Source organism: Chroicocephalus ridibundus, chromosome 8 (assembly GCF_963924245.1).
Source record: "Chroicocephalus ridibundus chromosome 8, bChrRid1.1, whole genome shotgun sequence".
NCBI classification, from domain to species: Eukaryota; Metazoa; Chordata; class Aves; order Charadriiformes; family Laridae; genus Chroicocephalus; species Chroicocephalus ridibundus.
In genome coordinates this window covers 10,702,671-10,716,652 of record NC_086291.1, presented here as the reverse complement: position 1 = coordinate 10,716,652, position 13,982 = coordinate 10,702,671, and the positions used below count along the sequence as shown (strand labels likewise).

At 55.0% G+C, this 13,982-nt stretch overlaps 1 protein-coding gene across 2 annotated transcripts; it reads right to left on the bottom strand.

Annotated features, from left to right (window-relative positions):
• Positions 1-315: 315 nt before the first annotated feature.
• On the bottom strand, positions 316-12,955 carry LOC134519552 (uncharacterized). Of its 2 annotated transcripts, none has more exons than XM_063343910.1 (3): positions 12,292-12,955; positions 11,127-12,183; positions 316-1,072 (listed from the first exon to the last, which is right to left on the bottom strand). In XM_063343910.1, the coding sequence occupies exons 2-3, from the start codon at positions 11,602-11,604 to the stop codon at positions 897-899; spliced, it is 654 nt and encodes a 217-aa protein (XP_063199980.1). In that variant the 5' UTR covers positions 11,605-12,183; positions 12,292-12,955; the 3' UTR covers positions 316-896. The 2 variants fall into 2 exon arrangements, with proteins under 2 accessions (XP_063199980.1, XP_063199981.1); XM_063343911.1 differs by having other exon boundaries at positions 11,127-11,872.
• Between the last annotated feature and the right edge of the window lie 1,027 nt (positions 12,956-13,982).

The following is a 13,982-nucleotide window of genomic DNA, read 5'->3' as shown; positions in this document are numbered from 1 at the left end:
ACGACGGGGATGGCCGTGCTGGGATGAGTCTGAGGGATGCAGCCATATAGGGGCTATTTTCCCCCACGAAGAGCTGGGGTTTCCTGCAGGTCCCTGCCCTCCCCTCCAGAATTCCTCGCAGAATGGGGATGTGCCGTGTCCCAACATCCTCCTGGTCAGGGGATGCTGGACTCAACCAGAGCTGGTGGTGGAGGGAAGGTGGTGGTCCTGGCCTGGCCATGGGGATGGGGGGGGAAGGGTCCCTGGGGAGGGGGGGCTGTCACCCTGCTGCCCCAGAGCCACGGGACACACCTGCTGAAATGGGCCGTGAGCTGCAGCTGCAAAACTAAGGGCGGGGGGAGTGATGGCCTGGGCAGGTCATCAACGTACCAGTCTGGATTTGGCCCCTGCTGACCTTTCAGTGCCTTTCCGCAGCCCCTGTCTCCCTGCTGCATCCTGGGTCTGTCCCCAGGAACACAGACACCCCCATTTCTCAAGCAGCCTCCTCATGTCCTTTGCCCTTTTCACCACTGCATCCCCAGGACTGCTGCACACCGAAGGACCTCCCGGCTCCTCTCTGACTCATTTCTCTTGAGTGCTTTTTTGGTGGGTGTATTTTGCATTTGCTTTTTTTTTTTTTGCTATTCACAGGGAAGAAAGGGAGGTCACAAACCCACGGACAGATGTCAGGGCAGGACTGATGAGCCCAGGAGAAGGGGCGATGCTGCCCACCCTGACAAAGTCCTTAGAGGTTGCCAAAACCGGGGCGAGGAGGGCTTTGCTCTGTGGTGCCGGCTCTGCCCATCCCTTCCTCTTGCCGCCTGGTCCTGCTGCATCGTCCTGCCGTGCCATCCCGCTGCTCCATCCCTCTGCTCCATCCCGCTGCTCCATCCTGCCTGGCCCGGCTACCATGCCGGTCACGTCTGCTGCGGCAGGTAGCAGGTCTCGCCAATGGCAATGACCACATCCTGGGACTGACGGTCACGGCATCGCGGCACCTGAGGCATCTCACTCATCTCGTTGACGCTGTTGCTGATGCAGTTGACATCGCTCTTGTTGCTGTTGTCATCCGGGTTGGGGCCGAAGATCCAGTCTGGAGGAGGAAAAAGCACAAAACGAGCCCCTGGTTACCTCTGTCTGGCCCCAGAGTCAAAGCTGGCTGGCAAATCACTGCCTCCCACTACATCCTACCCCCCACTCTGGGTGTTCACCTCCAGGAGGGTCTCTCGCCCACCCCTACCCCTCCAGCTCCCTCCAGTCCCCTGGTATTGGGTTCTCTGCTCTTCCCAGCTCTGGGTTGGTTTTCAGGCTGCTGGTTTCTGGAATCCCTCCCATCTTTGGCAAATGAAATCACCCTGCTAATCCCCAAAATGAAAATGCAGTGCCTCTGAAGCAGAGTGTGCATCTGGGCGCACACATCTGACACACATCATGGGAAAGCAATGGATTTCCTACAGTGGGTTTTTGCTGTAGGAAATGGAGGGGGTAATTAAATAACTGTGTGACATCAAAACAGGGCTGGTGGCATGGCCGAGGACATGGCTTACCCACCACGGGACTGTATCACAGCCACACTAGGGCTTCAAACCCTCTGTGGGCAGCTTCAGGGCTGTGCTTCTGGCAGGCCACCGGAGCTCCAGGACGTGGCTCTGAGCTGATCTGGCCACTCTCACAACCCTGGGGGTGACCGATCCCTCTCCAAAATACAGCGGTCGCCGCTGGATGGTGGCGGGACCGACATGTCCCCTGCAGCACAAGGGGCTGCGGCTCAGAGGAAGCAGATGCTGCCACTTCCCAAATACGTATTTTTTTTTCAAAATTTGGCTGTTGGCATCGTGAGAGGCCATGCCCACCTGTGATGGGGAGGCACCGGCAATGGGGAAACCCAAACTGGGGAAATGCAGGCGAAGGGAGAGATGGGGCCAGGCAGGACCTGGCAGTGGTGGGCAGCGGAGCACCAGGACCCCTCTTCTTCAGCCCTGCTCCCAAAACAAAGCAGAGACGGCTATCAGGAGGCAGACAAAAGGACCAGCCTGGTTTAGTTGTTTCTGAGGGACCCTGCTTGTTGCTCTTGAGATTGCTCTCGAGAAATAACATTTCCTTCCCTTGTGGCACGGGGTATTTCAGAGCCTTTTCTGTTCCCATGGGATATTTCAATCGCAGCCTTTCGGTGGGGGAGGCAGGCTGCCTGGCAGAGCAGGGACAGGGAAACGCAATCACAGCAAAGGGTTGCCTTTTTCATGGGCTGCCGAGAAGAAGTTTTGCAGCAAAACCAAGACAAACGGTGACAAATGCCAGGGTGGGATCCCAGGGATGAAAGGAGATGAAGGTCTCATTTCTTGGGTCACCAATGGTGAGAAGGAGAGAAGGGAAAGACCTGCGGTCCTCCCTGTGCTCAATGTGTGTACCGTAGGTTGAATTTTGGGGCTTTTTCAAAAGGCCCAAAGCTTTTTCTTCTTTTTTGAAGAAAACCCAGAAGTTTTGTCATTTTTGCAATGCCATATGTGACTTTCTTCTCCAGACTAAAGCCATTTGGCCATGCCATCCTCGAGGGTGTGGGGCACGGCTTTTGGAGTGATGCTCATGCCGTGGGGTCAGGGTGGGTGTCCACCCTTCCACGGGGGCTGGAGAGGGAGCAGAAGGGCTTGTGGCCCGCTGCCTGGCATGGGCTGGCTGGACATACGTGCAAGCTCCAAGAAGAAGAGAGCCCCCACCATGCTGGATGCAGGCGGCATGTCCAGAGAGTGACTGCTTTTCCTTATTTTTCCTTTTTTGTTCACCTCCATCACTACACCAGCCCGGTCTGCCAGTTGTGTGATGGGAAGGGCAGGAAAAGAACTACCACAGTTCCCATGACTACCACGGTGCTGGCAAGAGTGATTAGGAAACTCAGAAAAGATGTAGCCCAAAGGCTTTTGGGGAGCCCCAGGTTTACCCCCTGTCCCAACTGGGGCATTTAGCTTTCACTTGCAGGGCCAACAGCCCCCACCAGAGCCTGGGCTCCCCATCACAACCCTTCCCCGAGGAAATCAGCCAAGTTCAGGAGGCTCATTTAGGTCTTTTTTCCTCTATAGCCTCCATTTTCCTTGGATTTACTGGATTTAGACCAAAGCCAAACACTCCACCAGCTGCTTCCCAGCCTGGCCCTGCAGCCTGGATTCCCCTCTCCTGCTTCCAAGACCTCTCAGGCTTGTGCCAGCCCCACGCAGCTGCTTGGCATGAGGAGGATCCGGAAGGCAATAACAAGATTGCCTCCTACAAATACTATTAAAGGTCTCGTCTTGTTTTCCTTGACGTCAGTGGTAAAACTCCAGTGGGAGCAGGGGCTGGTCTGGCAGGGAAGAAGGGGAATAACCTGTAGAAAAAGAGGTGACAAGTCCCTAAATATCCTGGGAGTCATTGGGTGAGTGTTGCAAAAGGAAGCAAAGACCATGGCTTTGCCTGTCTGTGAGCAAGTAGAGGTGGCATTTAGTGGCCAAGCAATGAGCCCTTGGGGACCTTTGCAGGCAGCAGAAGAAGGAAGAGCTGGGCACGGCACCCTGATAAAGGCAGAAACACAGAGGATGGGTGTTTCGGGAGGGTGCCGGGAGGGCTCAGCAAAAGCCATTTCCGTGTGAAAAGAGTGACGGTGCATCGTCACCACAGGGGACGTGGCTGGCTGGGGTGCCCGGGGAAGGTGGCTTGCGTGAGGCTGCCGCCGTCTAATTCCTGGGTAAATGCGGGCTGGATTGTACACGCTAATCTGAACCGCTGCTTCCCTGGGAATTATTTCTGGAGCCTGCTGGATCTAATTACCCGGTAATCTGCAGGAAGATGTAATTAGGCTGTCATTAGAGGGTATTTACTGCGATGCCTTTATGATTTGACTGTGTAAGTAAGGAGTGAAGTAATTACACAATTACACGTTATTTGTGGCCATTTATGGTCTGTAACTTCAGCGTGTTGCCATGTGCGGAAGAGGGGAGCGAGGCCCTGTGGAGCTGGCGGAGGTTCTCCTGCCAGCAGGACCCTGGAGAAACAACCATAAAAATGTCAGCGCCCTCGTCTCCCCCGCCAGCCACCGCCGGCCAGCTCTGTCCCAGCCACGCGTGCTCCTCCCCAGCTTCTCCCTCCAGCTCCTCCCCAGCTTGCTCAGCCTGTGTGGGAGAAACTGGGGTCCCCTGGGGTCCCCTGTGGGATGTCTGGGGAGTGACGAGGGGGAGGAGAGAGGAGACCCGCACGTCTTTGGCCCCAGTGGGGTTAAACCTTGCCCTGATGCGGAAGGACCTTTGCAGGGGATGGGATGCAGAACCTCACGTCATGCACAAGCACGCGTTAGAAACCTCGGATAATGGACCCTGCGGGGGGTTGTAATCAGGTGATGGAGGGTGGTGAGGTGGCAGGAGCTGAGGGATGGTGGTGGCCAACTAAAGGTGGCTGAAGCCCTGAGCATCACGACAGGTATTTCTCTCTCCATCCCTTACACCTGGCAGGGGGTCTGCATGAGCAACAGAAAATGGACACAATTGGCACCGAGAGGAAAATGAAATCCTCTTTTAGAGCAAAGTCCACATTAAGGTTCACACGTGCTCTAGCTAGAAGGCAAGAGAAGTCAGCCTGAACCGGGAGACCCAACAGACCCGGTGCACCCAAGGGCAGAGCTGGGGCGAGCAGGGGTCCCACAGTGCGCTCCTGGGGCGGTGACACCCCTGGACCCAGGACAGTCACACCTGGGAGGTGAGGAAATGCATTGCCTGCCCCTGCCCAGCCTCTGGAAGGAGCTTGTAACACACGCTGCAAAATCAGGACACGCACATGGGCATGTATGTGAATGCCTCGGATAAAAGGGAAGGACAAAGTGACTTTCTCAGCCAGGTTGGGGGAGCAGCATCTAACCCAGAGACACTTCTCCCCGCTCGCCTGGGGCTGCCGAAGCTCAGTGTGTCTGCTGAGGTCTCGCAGGGTGAAAGGCGAGGTGGAAAGTGCTGAGATGGGGTGAGATCGATACGGAGTGATTGATCCAAAGCAGCTGGGGAGAGGAGATAGGGTAGACCGGGTAAATCAGGAGCTGCGGAATAGCATCTCTCCCTAAATAGCAGACTGATGTGGCACAAAGCGTCTCTGCAACTCCCTGCTCTGCCTGAGTCTTCGACAGCATCCCTGGAAGCAGGACCCGTGGGACGTGCTGATCCGAGGGGGCAGAAGAATACCGTTCTGGGCTGCCCAGATTTCACAGCATGTATTACCCCTCCTCATACTGGCAGCTTGAGGGATCGATCTCTCTCAGAAACACCTTACAGTGCAGGCAGCGGGGAGCATCCTCCTGCTGCCTGTGTGCCCAGGGGCATGGGGATGCTCTATGCCCGCTCTCATCCTGGTGGGTTGGCCAGGTCCCCTGCATTCATCGGTGCCAGAGCAGGATGTCCATGGGGCACTCCAGCCACTGGAAAAGAGATGTCCCTGCCAGAAGAGCAGAGGGAGGTGGGAGAAAGGGCTGAAATGTAAATGCAACCAGGTGAGTGAGACATTCACACTCCCTGCAGAGATGGAAACAAGCAACGGAAGGGGAAACAGCTTAGATGAACAATCAAACTCGTGCTCTAGCTTTACTTGCTTTAAATGGAGCTGGGTGTGAAAACAGCTGCTAAAAAAGCCCTTTTCCCAGCAGCAGGAGCAGAAGACCTCTTTGAAACAGGTCCCGACCCAGAGATCACCTCGTATGATGCAGGAAGGCGGGACGAGCTCCGGCCAAAGCATTCCCAACAGACAGGAGTTCAAGGGTATCCCTCATGAGCTTTACACAGCGCAGCAGTCGCAGCTGGACACTGTATCTGTCTCCCTTGCGGGATGGACTCTGCTTATTCAATAGCAAAATCAGCAGACAGCTCCCAGGTTTGTTCTGCTGGAAAATCTCTGTCTGCCTCTGCCAGTAGTAATTTGTTAGCAAGAAGTCCCCCTTTCCCCCCAAATTCACATCTTTCTAAATGAACTTGCTGTCAGAGCCTGTTCTTCCTTCCTGTTTTGCAGAAATTTCTCAGGTTACCTGTGCTGGCCGAGTCAAAACTGCCCTGCAGCCTGAGCAACACGGACACACTGCTTTGATGATGGATAGGTAAGGACACTGTGCCTCTGCAGAGCTGTCACCGGCATAAAGGTGACATGGCGGGGAAAGGGGGTGACATGGTAAAGGCATCCAATTAATCATGATATTCTCTTAAAAGTAGCTTCTCCGCACCAGTATAAGCCTGGGCCAAGCCTGCATTTGATCCCAGTCCCATCCACTGGGCAGCATTGCTGCTCTGGAGAGCGGGTCTCCGAGAGGATGACTCAGGTGTGGTACGTGGGAGGCAGGGATGCTCCTGGCGGTGCTTAGTTGCTTTCCACATCTTTTAGCTTTAGGCATTCACCATGGAGGCGAAGCAAAGATGGTGAGAGGGTGAGGAGTCCTGCTCCATCCCAGCTCAAGGGAGACGAGCACTTGCAGAGGAGTAGAAAGGCATGGTCCTCGCCCCAGGGACTTGATGCAGCCCATCACTGGACCATGCGATGGCAGGAATGGAAACGCCACTGTGGGATGGTGTATCCTCGAGGCCAGCCTCGGTTGATCCCCGGCAGCGCATGCCGGGAGCCCTCTCACTGCTTGGGATTTGTGCTTCAAAGGTTTGGCCGTGAAACCGTCCTGGAGTGGGGCCACCTCTGCCTGCTTCTCTCAGGGCCAGACCACTGTGGCCGTTTGTCCAGCCGACAGCCATAGCCCCAGTGATGCGGGGACGGGAGTGGGAATTAGCCCGGTGAAAGCCACCCTACTACAGCTGCTGCTAGACATCAGCACGGGTAAACCAGCAGCTAAGGAACCCCTAATGTACCCCTATGCACCAAAAGGGAAACTGAGGCAGGGGGGTTAGTGTCAGAGGTGGGTTAGCACCGAGACAGGGAAACAGAAGGGAACCTCGCACAGTCTCTTCTTTTCCCATAACTTTGGCAGGCAAATGAATCATCCTCAAAACAGAGCCCGAAAAGAAGACATAAGTCCTCTCTGACGGACCCGAGGCGCTATCTGCAGTCCCTGCCACGGGCTGAATTTTCCTAAGAGCGCTGCGGTTCTGCGTGGGAGCAATTAAAAGCAGATCCCGAGTCCCTGCAGGATCACCCAGCAGCTATTTTCAGCAATGCTACATTCACGCACAGTTTCTTTGTTCAAGGAGACCGTTTCCCAAAGAAGCCTGAAATGTGGCAGGCGGAGATAAGGCTGAAAAATAAGAAAACAGCTGGTGGGTCAAAAGGGCAAAGAAAAGAAAGATCCCGCTCCAAGACTGGCTTAGGGTTTTGAGCGCTCCCGAAGCCACTGACCAGCACAGTCCCAGCAGCGTTGGTGATCCTGCCCTGCTTCACCCCGGCAGGGCATCTGCCTTGGGCCCATTCCCAAAGGAAAAGTTTCCTCAAGGTCTCCTCTGGAGATTTGCAACTCGGAGGAGATCTGGGCTGAGCTGGGTGATGCTGGCAAAGGTCTCCCCCCAAAGCATCAGCTCCCACGCAGACCAACAGACCCTTCCCGTGTCGTTCCCGTGCAGGCAGCGAGATGCTTTCCTGGGGACCACACGCGCACGGTCTCCATGGCAACAGCTTTGTTTCCAGCCAAACTTTTTTTCCCCCTTTTTTTTCTCCTTTTTTTTTTGTGCCTTTGAATAAGGGCGATATTCAGTGAACTGCTGGGGACGGAGGAGGGAGGGCGGGCTGATTCCCAAGGATTGCAGTAATTAGGCGCTTTGTAGGTTGGCGACAGGCTTGTCATTTGCCAAGCCGGCACTTCGCCGCAGCGCCGTCTCCGGCAGCTCTCCAGCGCTCCCGAGTTAAGCCGCTTTCTAAATGCTTCGACCCAATTTGTCTTAACTGGTAGCCGTGTCTGAGCCGCGCTCATGCAGGAGCCATCCTTCCGCCATGGGGGGCTGGCAATCGTCCCCCGGCGGAGATGCCCGATGAGTTTTGGGAAAGAGGCAAACGGGAGACTTTGACAGCTCAGAGAGAGCTGGAGACAAATCAAGGTATTTTGGGCTCTTCTCAGCCAGCTCGCTCCAGGAAGAGCTGAACACAGGCTGTTTCAGAGCCCATTTATCCATATCCATGTGCTCTGGGGGATGAGGAAAGATGGGATCTGCACCCCGGCTGAGGGGAACTCTGCCTTTCCCCTCTCCAACAATACATCTTTCCCTCTCCTCTGACGCAGCCTCCCATTTTCCGCTTCTTCCCACCCCACTGGGCATCACAGCAACGTTCATCTCCCCTCGGGGATGCCTGGACAAGCTCTAATTGAATTTTTAAGAAGTGGCTGTGAGAGAGGTGTCGGTGTCTCAAATATCCGTTTGGATTTCACAGGGGAAGAGCTCGCCAGCGTCCCGAGAGCCCCTCTGCCATCCCATCGCAGTCCCCGTGAGCGCACGGGGCTGGGTGATGCTTTGACTCCCCCCAGCCATGTCCTACAAGCTGTTATTGAGGAGTCCAAATCATTCTTGATGTCTCCGAGTGACTGTTTAAAGTAGTGATTAACTATTCGCACTTTAATCTCCCCGAAACAGGCTCCAGCCCTTTGGCATCTTATTTCCATCTCTCTCTCTCTCCTTCTAAATATGATTAGCACAGAAACGCTGATAGTGGAGCTGCTGCCGAGTATATAAATCCAGGCATTGTGTTAAAGCAGCTAATAGACCAGCTTCTTATTTACTATCCCTCACTCCCTCTGTCCTGTCCCTGAAGTCATTTTATGCAAACTCATTCAAATGAAACCTTCTCTTTAAAGGCTGCTGCTTGGCAAGTGTTAACGAACACAGTCTCGTCCACTCTCCTCCAAGGACTGGCTCATTTTAAGTGTATAAATGGTGTGAAGATGGGCCCGGAGTGCTAAACAGGATGAGCCGGAGGCAGCCTTCGGCACCGAGGGGTGCTGCTGGAGTTTGGGAAATGCCTTCTCTTCTGTGTCTGGATGGGGCAGAAGCTGACATCTGGATTTCTGACCCTAACTGGGAGAGATGTCACCTCCAGCCGGGGCAGGGAGGATGCTCTGCCCTCAGTGAGGGTGTTCAGCTGGGAAAGGGCTTCTTCCAAAGTGGCAGGGAGCGGGCAGACCCTGGGGCTGTCCCTGCGCCTGTCCAGCCCTGGGATGGCCGTGGCGCTGTGAAAAGCTGTGGAAGTCCCTTTGCAAAGGGCTTTATGAGGGAAGGGGCACCCCCCTGACCCCATCCCACCCAGAGGCAAATGCAAAAGGTGCCCAAGGTCACAAGGGAGCAACGGTGCTAAGCTGGAAATAGCACGGTGGGGGCACGGGTGTCTCTGACCGCGGCTTCAGCCTCTCTCCCTGCCCGGGGGGAAGAGGGGGGGGCACAGCATTTATGTGGATTTTTGACCCCGCTTTGCATTACCCACCCAAGGGGTGGTTTTGAGCACCCACATCCATGCTCTCCTGCATCAGGGACCCCAGCAATTGGGGCAGGGGTGTCTGCTCCATGGGCGAACGGCATCTGGACTGGCTTCCGCCTCCGGGAAGGTATTTTCTAACCTACTGTGATCCGGTCCTTTGAGCATCTCAGGGCAGGAGCGTGTATATTTTTAGGTGCTGTCCCTGCTGCCTACCTTTGTTGGGAAGGCACCGCTAAATCAGACGAACGGCAGAGCCAGGAGACGCTACAGCCCCAGCAAGCTGCTGATTAAGTGTTATATTTAACACTTTAAGACAGTATCCGTTCCCTTCCAGCTGGGGTGAAGAAAGACTCCTCGGCGGCAGCAGCTCCCTGCCGCTTTCCTGGCTGAGCCTCATGCGTGACCCACAGCACTGCTCCCTGCCAGGAGGTTCAACCTTCCTTGTCCCAAATACCTCCTCCCCAAATGCCCGTGTCCCAGATCTACCGGCCCCTGCCCCATCGTGACACCCTGCCCCAGGGACTTGGCTTGCCCTCCCATCAGCAAGGTGTGGGTGCTGCCCGCCCCATGGCCACCGGTCGGAGTTTTTGGCCGGTGCGGATCATCCCCTGCATCCCAGGAGCAGGGAAATAAAGGGGAATCAGGAACGAGCACGTGGATTCCGCTCCAGATGAATGTGATCTCCCTCCCACTGCAGAGATGGAGCCTGCAGGGCTTCATCTCTGGCTGGGGGGCAGGCTCAAAGCAAGGGATGTGCAACGGGATTTCAGCTCCGCTCCCCTGCAGAAGATATTTCTCCCCAGAGCTTTTGGGGGTGTATGCGCATCTGCAGGAGCTAGGAGCTTAAACCCCGCTGTGGATTCCTCTTGGACCCCTGTCCGAGCTGGAAAACTGCCTGCAGCAGGGCCCCGTCCCTCAAAGAACATGGCGAGGTGGCTGTTGGGGTGTGGGGGCCAAAAGTACCGAGGATTCAGAAGGGAATTCGGCACATTTGCGCTCGCCGGCACCGCCAGCGTTACAAATTATGGGGCAAACAGTAAAAGTATCACTGAGGGCTTGCTGTAAGCAGCCAAGAGCCTCTGCCTGCCCCTCTGCCTACCCGTGGAGGCCGCAGCCAGCAGAGCGTTTGCGCTCTCGTCCCTGATGACGAGGGACCGTGTTCATCAACAGAATGAAACGAAGGAGCCGGGAAGCCAATTCTCATAAAAATGCACGGTCTTCAGGCTATCACCTTATGGATTTGTTGCAGCAGCCTCAGAGGCTGTGCTTGGTGCTGTACAAGGGAGGCAGACTGCTGACCTGTGTTTCCTAGGAGTTTGTGGATTCACTGGTGTCTGATAAGGGGTTAAGCTTTTCTTTCACAATGCCCGACTGGGTTGTTATCCTGCGCTCAAGTATCTGTTGCCGTGAAACTTTTCATTTTGGAGACCTCTAATCCAAGTTCCGTTGAAACTGGCCGATGGATTTTACAATCGTTCGGCAGCACAGACGTACGCACATACACATTTATACACGCACACACACGCACAAGTATAATTTCTTTAGGAAAAAGGCTAAAGCCAAGGATTTTCTCTGGGAAGCTGATCGTCATACAGCTCAGTTTGGAGAACCCAGAACACCAGATAAATTAACTCTCTTGTACATGTGAAAGGGTCAAAGCTCGGCCTAAAACCCACCCAAATCAAAGGAGAGATGACAGCCATCACCCCCAGGCTCTTTCTGACCACATGCAGACAACGCGTGATGCCCGCACTCACCGATAAAGTCGTGAATGAGGTCCTTGATGAGGTGCCCAACGATGGCGTATGCCACCGCCACCACCACCAGGGCTGCCATGAGAAGGTAGAGGACAGCCTTGGGCAGAGGAATGGCGTCTCGAGGAGGGGGTTTGTACTCCTTGTAAAGCTGGTCATTGTCCGAGTACGAGTACTGGAACAAGTGGTCCAGGCCAGCCGTGAAGTTGCTGGAGTTCATGGACTGGCTGTTGGCCAGGTAGTTGTCCTGTTCAGGGTCCTGGAGGACGCTTACCACCGAGCTGGTGGTGGCTTCCACTTGCTGTACCAAGTTCAGAGTCTTGTTGACGCTGGGGAGGATCTGGGAGAGGAAAGTGCTCCAATCTTTGATGGCACTGATGTTGCAAATAATCATAATTGCAATGAGGAAAGAGATCTCCAAGCCCAAGAGATTTAAAAGGGAGAGAAAGAGGCAAGAATTGCTGTGCTTACACCAAACCATGTACTGCAAACTGGGCAGAGACGGTCTTGCTGGGGTAGGTTTCTCATTTGCAAATTCTTACATGATCCAGTAGGGATGCATCCGTGGTATATCGTCCTCACTCCTGGAAATGCCCGCAGCAAACCCCTACGGGCATGAAGTTCCTTGGGAAAAAGTAGGTGCTGGAATGATTTTGACCGATATCATTTTTGTTCCTCAGCCACCTCTCCCGGAAGCTACTCGCTGGTGAAAGTGGGAGAGACAGGATCCTGTAGGTATTTTCAGTCATCTGGAAAAGAAAGATAAATTGCTTTTCTCCAGCTTCTTTTCACCAGTGATGGTCCTTGAAGAGACAGAAATCCCCCCTTTGCCGTCCCCCGCACTCGGTCTGGGTAACGGCAGGCACGAGGTGTGCGGTGCGGTACCGTGCCGCGACTCTCCCCGTAACGCTGCCCGGAGCATCCACAGAGGAGAAACGTATATTCAAACCCCACAAAGTTCAGCTGCTCCCGGTGCGTGACGGAGCCGGCGGCACGCAGCTCCTGGCCGCGCCAGCCTGGCTTTCAGAACCTTCTTTTGCCGGCATCTCCCACTTGATTCCTTTAAAAATAAAATCATAGTCAGATACAACGACCACGACAGCAGTGAGCCCCGTGCCCGGTCTCCAAAGAGCAGCCCAGCCGAGGAGTGGCCGCTCCCGGGTTTTACCTTAAGGACTTTTGCAAGCCAACAGATCTGCTCGCCTGATGCTCCGGCTTGTTTTATTCAGCTCCTGGCTCCCTACGGACCTCCCCGCAAACAGATACCGATCCAGTGCTGCTGCCCGCCGTCTGCGGGGTGTGCATGCATGCGTGCGTGCGTGCGTGTGTGTGTGTGTGTTTGTACACTCCTCCTTGTCCCCTTCCCCTCCTGTCCCTGCACCCAACAACCCCTCTCGCTCTTCCCAGCCGCCCCGGCTGCCGGCAGTGAGGGGGATTAGCCTCCGAGAGGTTGGCTCCACAACTCCCGAGCGGGCTGGGAAGCCGGTGATGCGTGGCGGGAGCACAGGCTCAGCCTCCGCCGCTGCTCCCTGGGGAGTTAATCCTTTCGATGCCAAAAGATGTGCCTCGATCCGGCCGCTGGATCTTCCCAGCGAGGTGGGGAGCAGCCGGAGCCTGTGTGTGTGTGTGGGTACACGCTTGTGCGTGGGGGCACAGCCAGCGTGTCCCAGTGGCAGCACAGGCTCAGGCAGCGTTGGGGACAGGTCTGGGGTCCCCTCGGGGACGAGCCCCCAGCTGCAGCCCGGCTGCGAGGGCTGAGCACAGCCTTTGTCTGAGAGCTGTGCTGCCAGCAGAGAGAAATCAAATCGCGGGCGCTGCCGGGAGGAGGGCGGACATCATCAATCCCACCGCCGGCATCCCAAGGGAACGATGCTCCCCACAGCCCCTCTCCCCTCTCAGCCTCCGCCCAGCAAAGTTTTGGCGTCAGCGGGATGCCTGATTTGCAGAAAGCCCAGAGGGTTTGAGGCTGAGCTCCCTCGCCATCTCCACTCTCTGGTTAGCTGTCTGGGTAAACTGGTAAGAGTCAGCCTGTCCCTGGTCACCTTGATGATGGGTTTAAACTGGTCCAGGTTCCCTACAAACACATCTCCGCATCCGCCTCGGCAATGGGATTTCACTGGGATGCTGGCTTGGTTTGAAGGCACTGGGACTTATTTAAAGAGAAGGAAGAGGAAATCTTAGAGAGGGGGAAATTGTCTTTCTATATTTGGAGGTGAAAATAAATCACAGCTCCATTTTTCACATCTACTTTTTTTTTTTGGTGCAGCTTCCCCATGTAAGAAATAGCTGCCATGAGGGCAAGGAAATCACCACATTAGGCCTGAATGCAGCCAAATGGAGCTTCCGAGAAAAAAATAGCAAAAGATTAACTTTCGTTTTTGTGTGTGCGTTACCAGCCAGCAGGAATCCTGCCAGCTGCCTGGGGGTTGGAAGGGTGTAGAATAAAATGGCAACATCTCTCCCTTACAATAGAATCACTAGGGCTCAGGTAGATGACAAACAGATCGTGCAGCCCAGGAGCAAAGAAAATGTGGGGGAAAAAGCTTTTCTGCCCTCCTTGAAGTGTGCACGGACCAGATCACAGCGATTTCTGTCCCCCAGGACCATTTTATAGGCTAAAATTTCTTCTCACAAGCGACAGAGCTGCGATACGGGTTACAGAAACACATCTGGGCAGCTGCATGGAGACATATCCTGCAATGGGACATGTCCTCATATCCCCCTGCCCCAGCATGAAGATGCCTGGGGTCGGAGCTGCTCCTCTGCCTCCGGAGCATGAAGCCATAGGGATGCTTTGAGGACCAGGGTGGGAGTCAGAGCTAAGGGCAAACAGCTCCTCTCTCAAACTCTGAGTCCTGC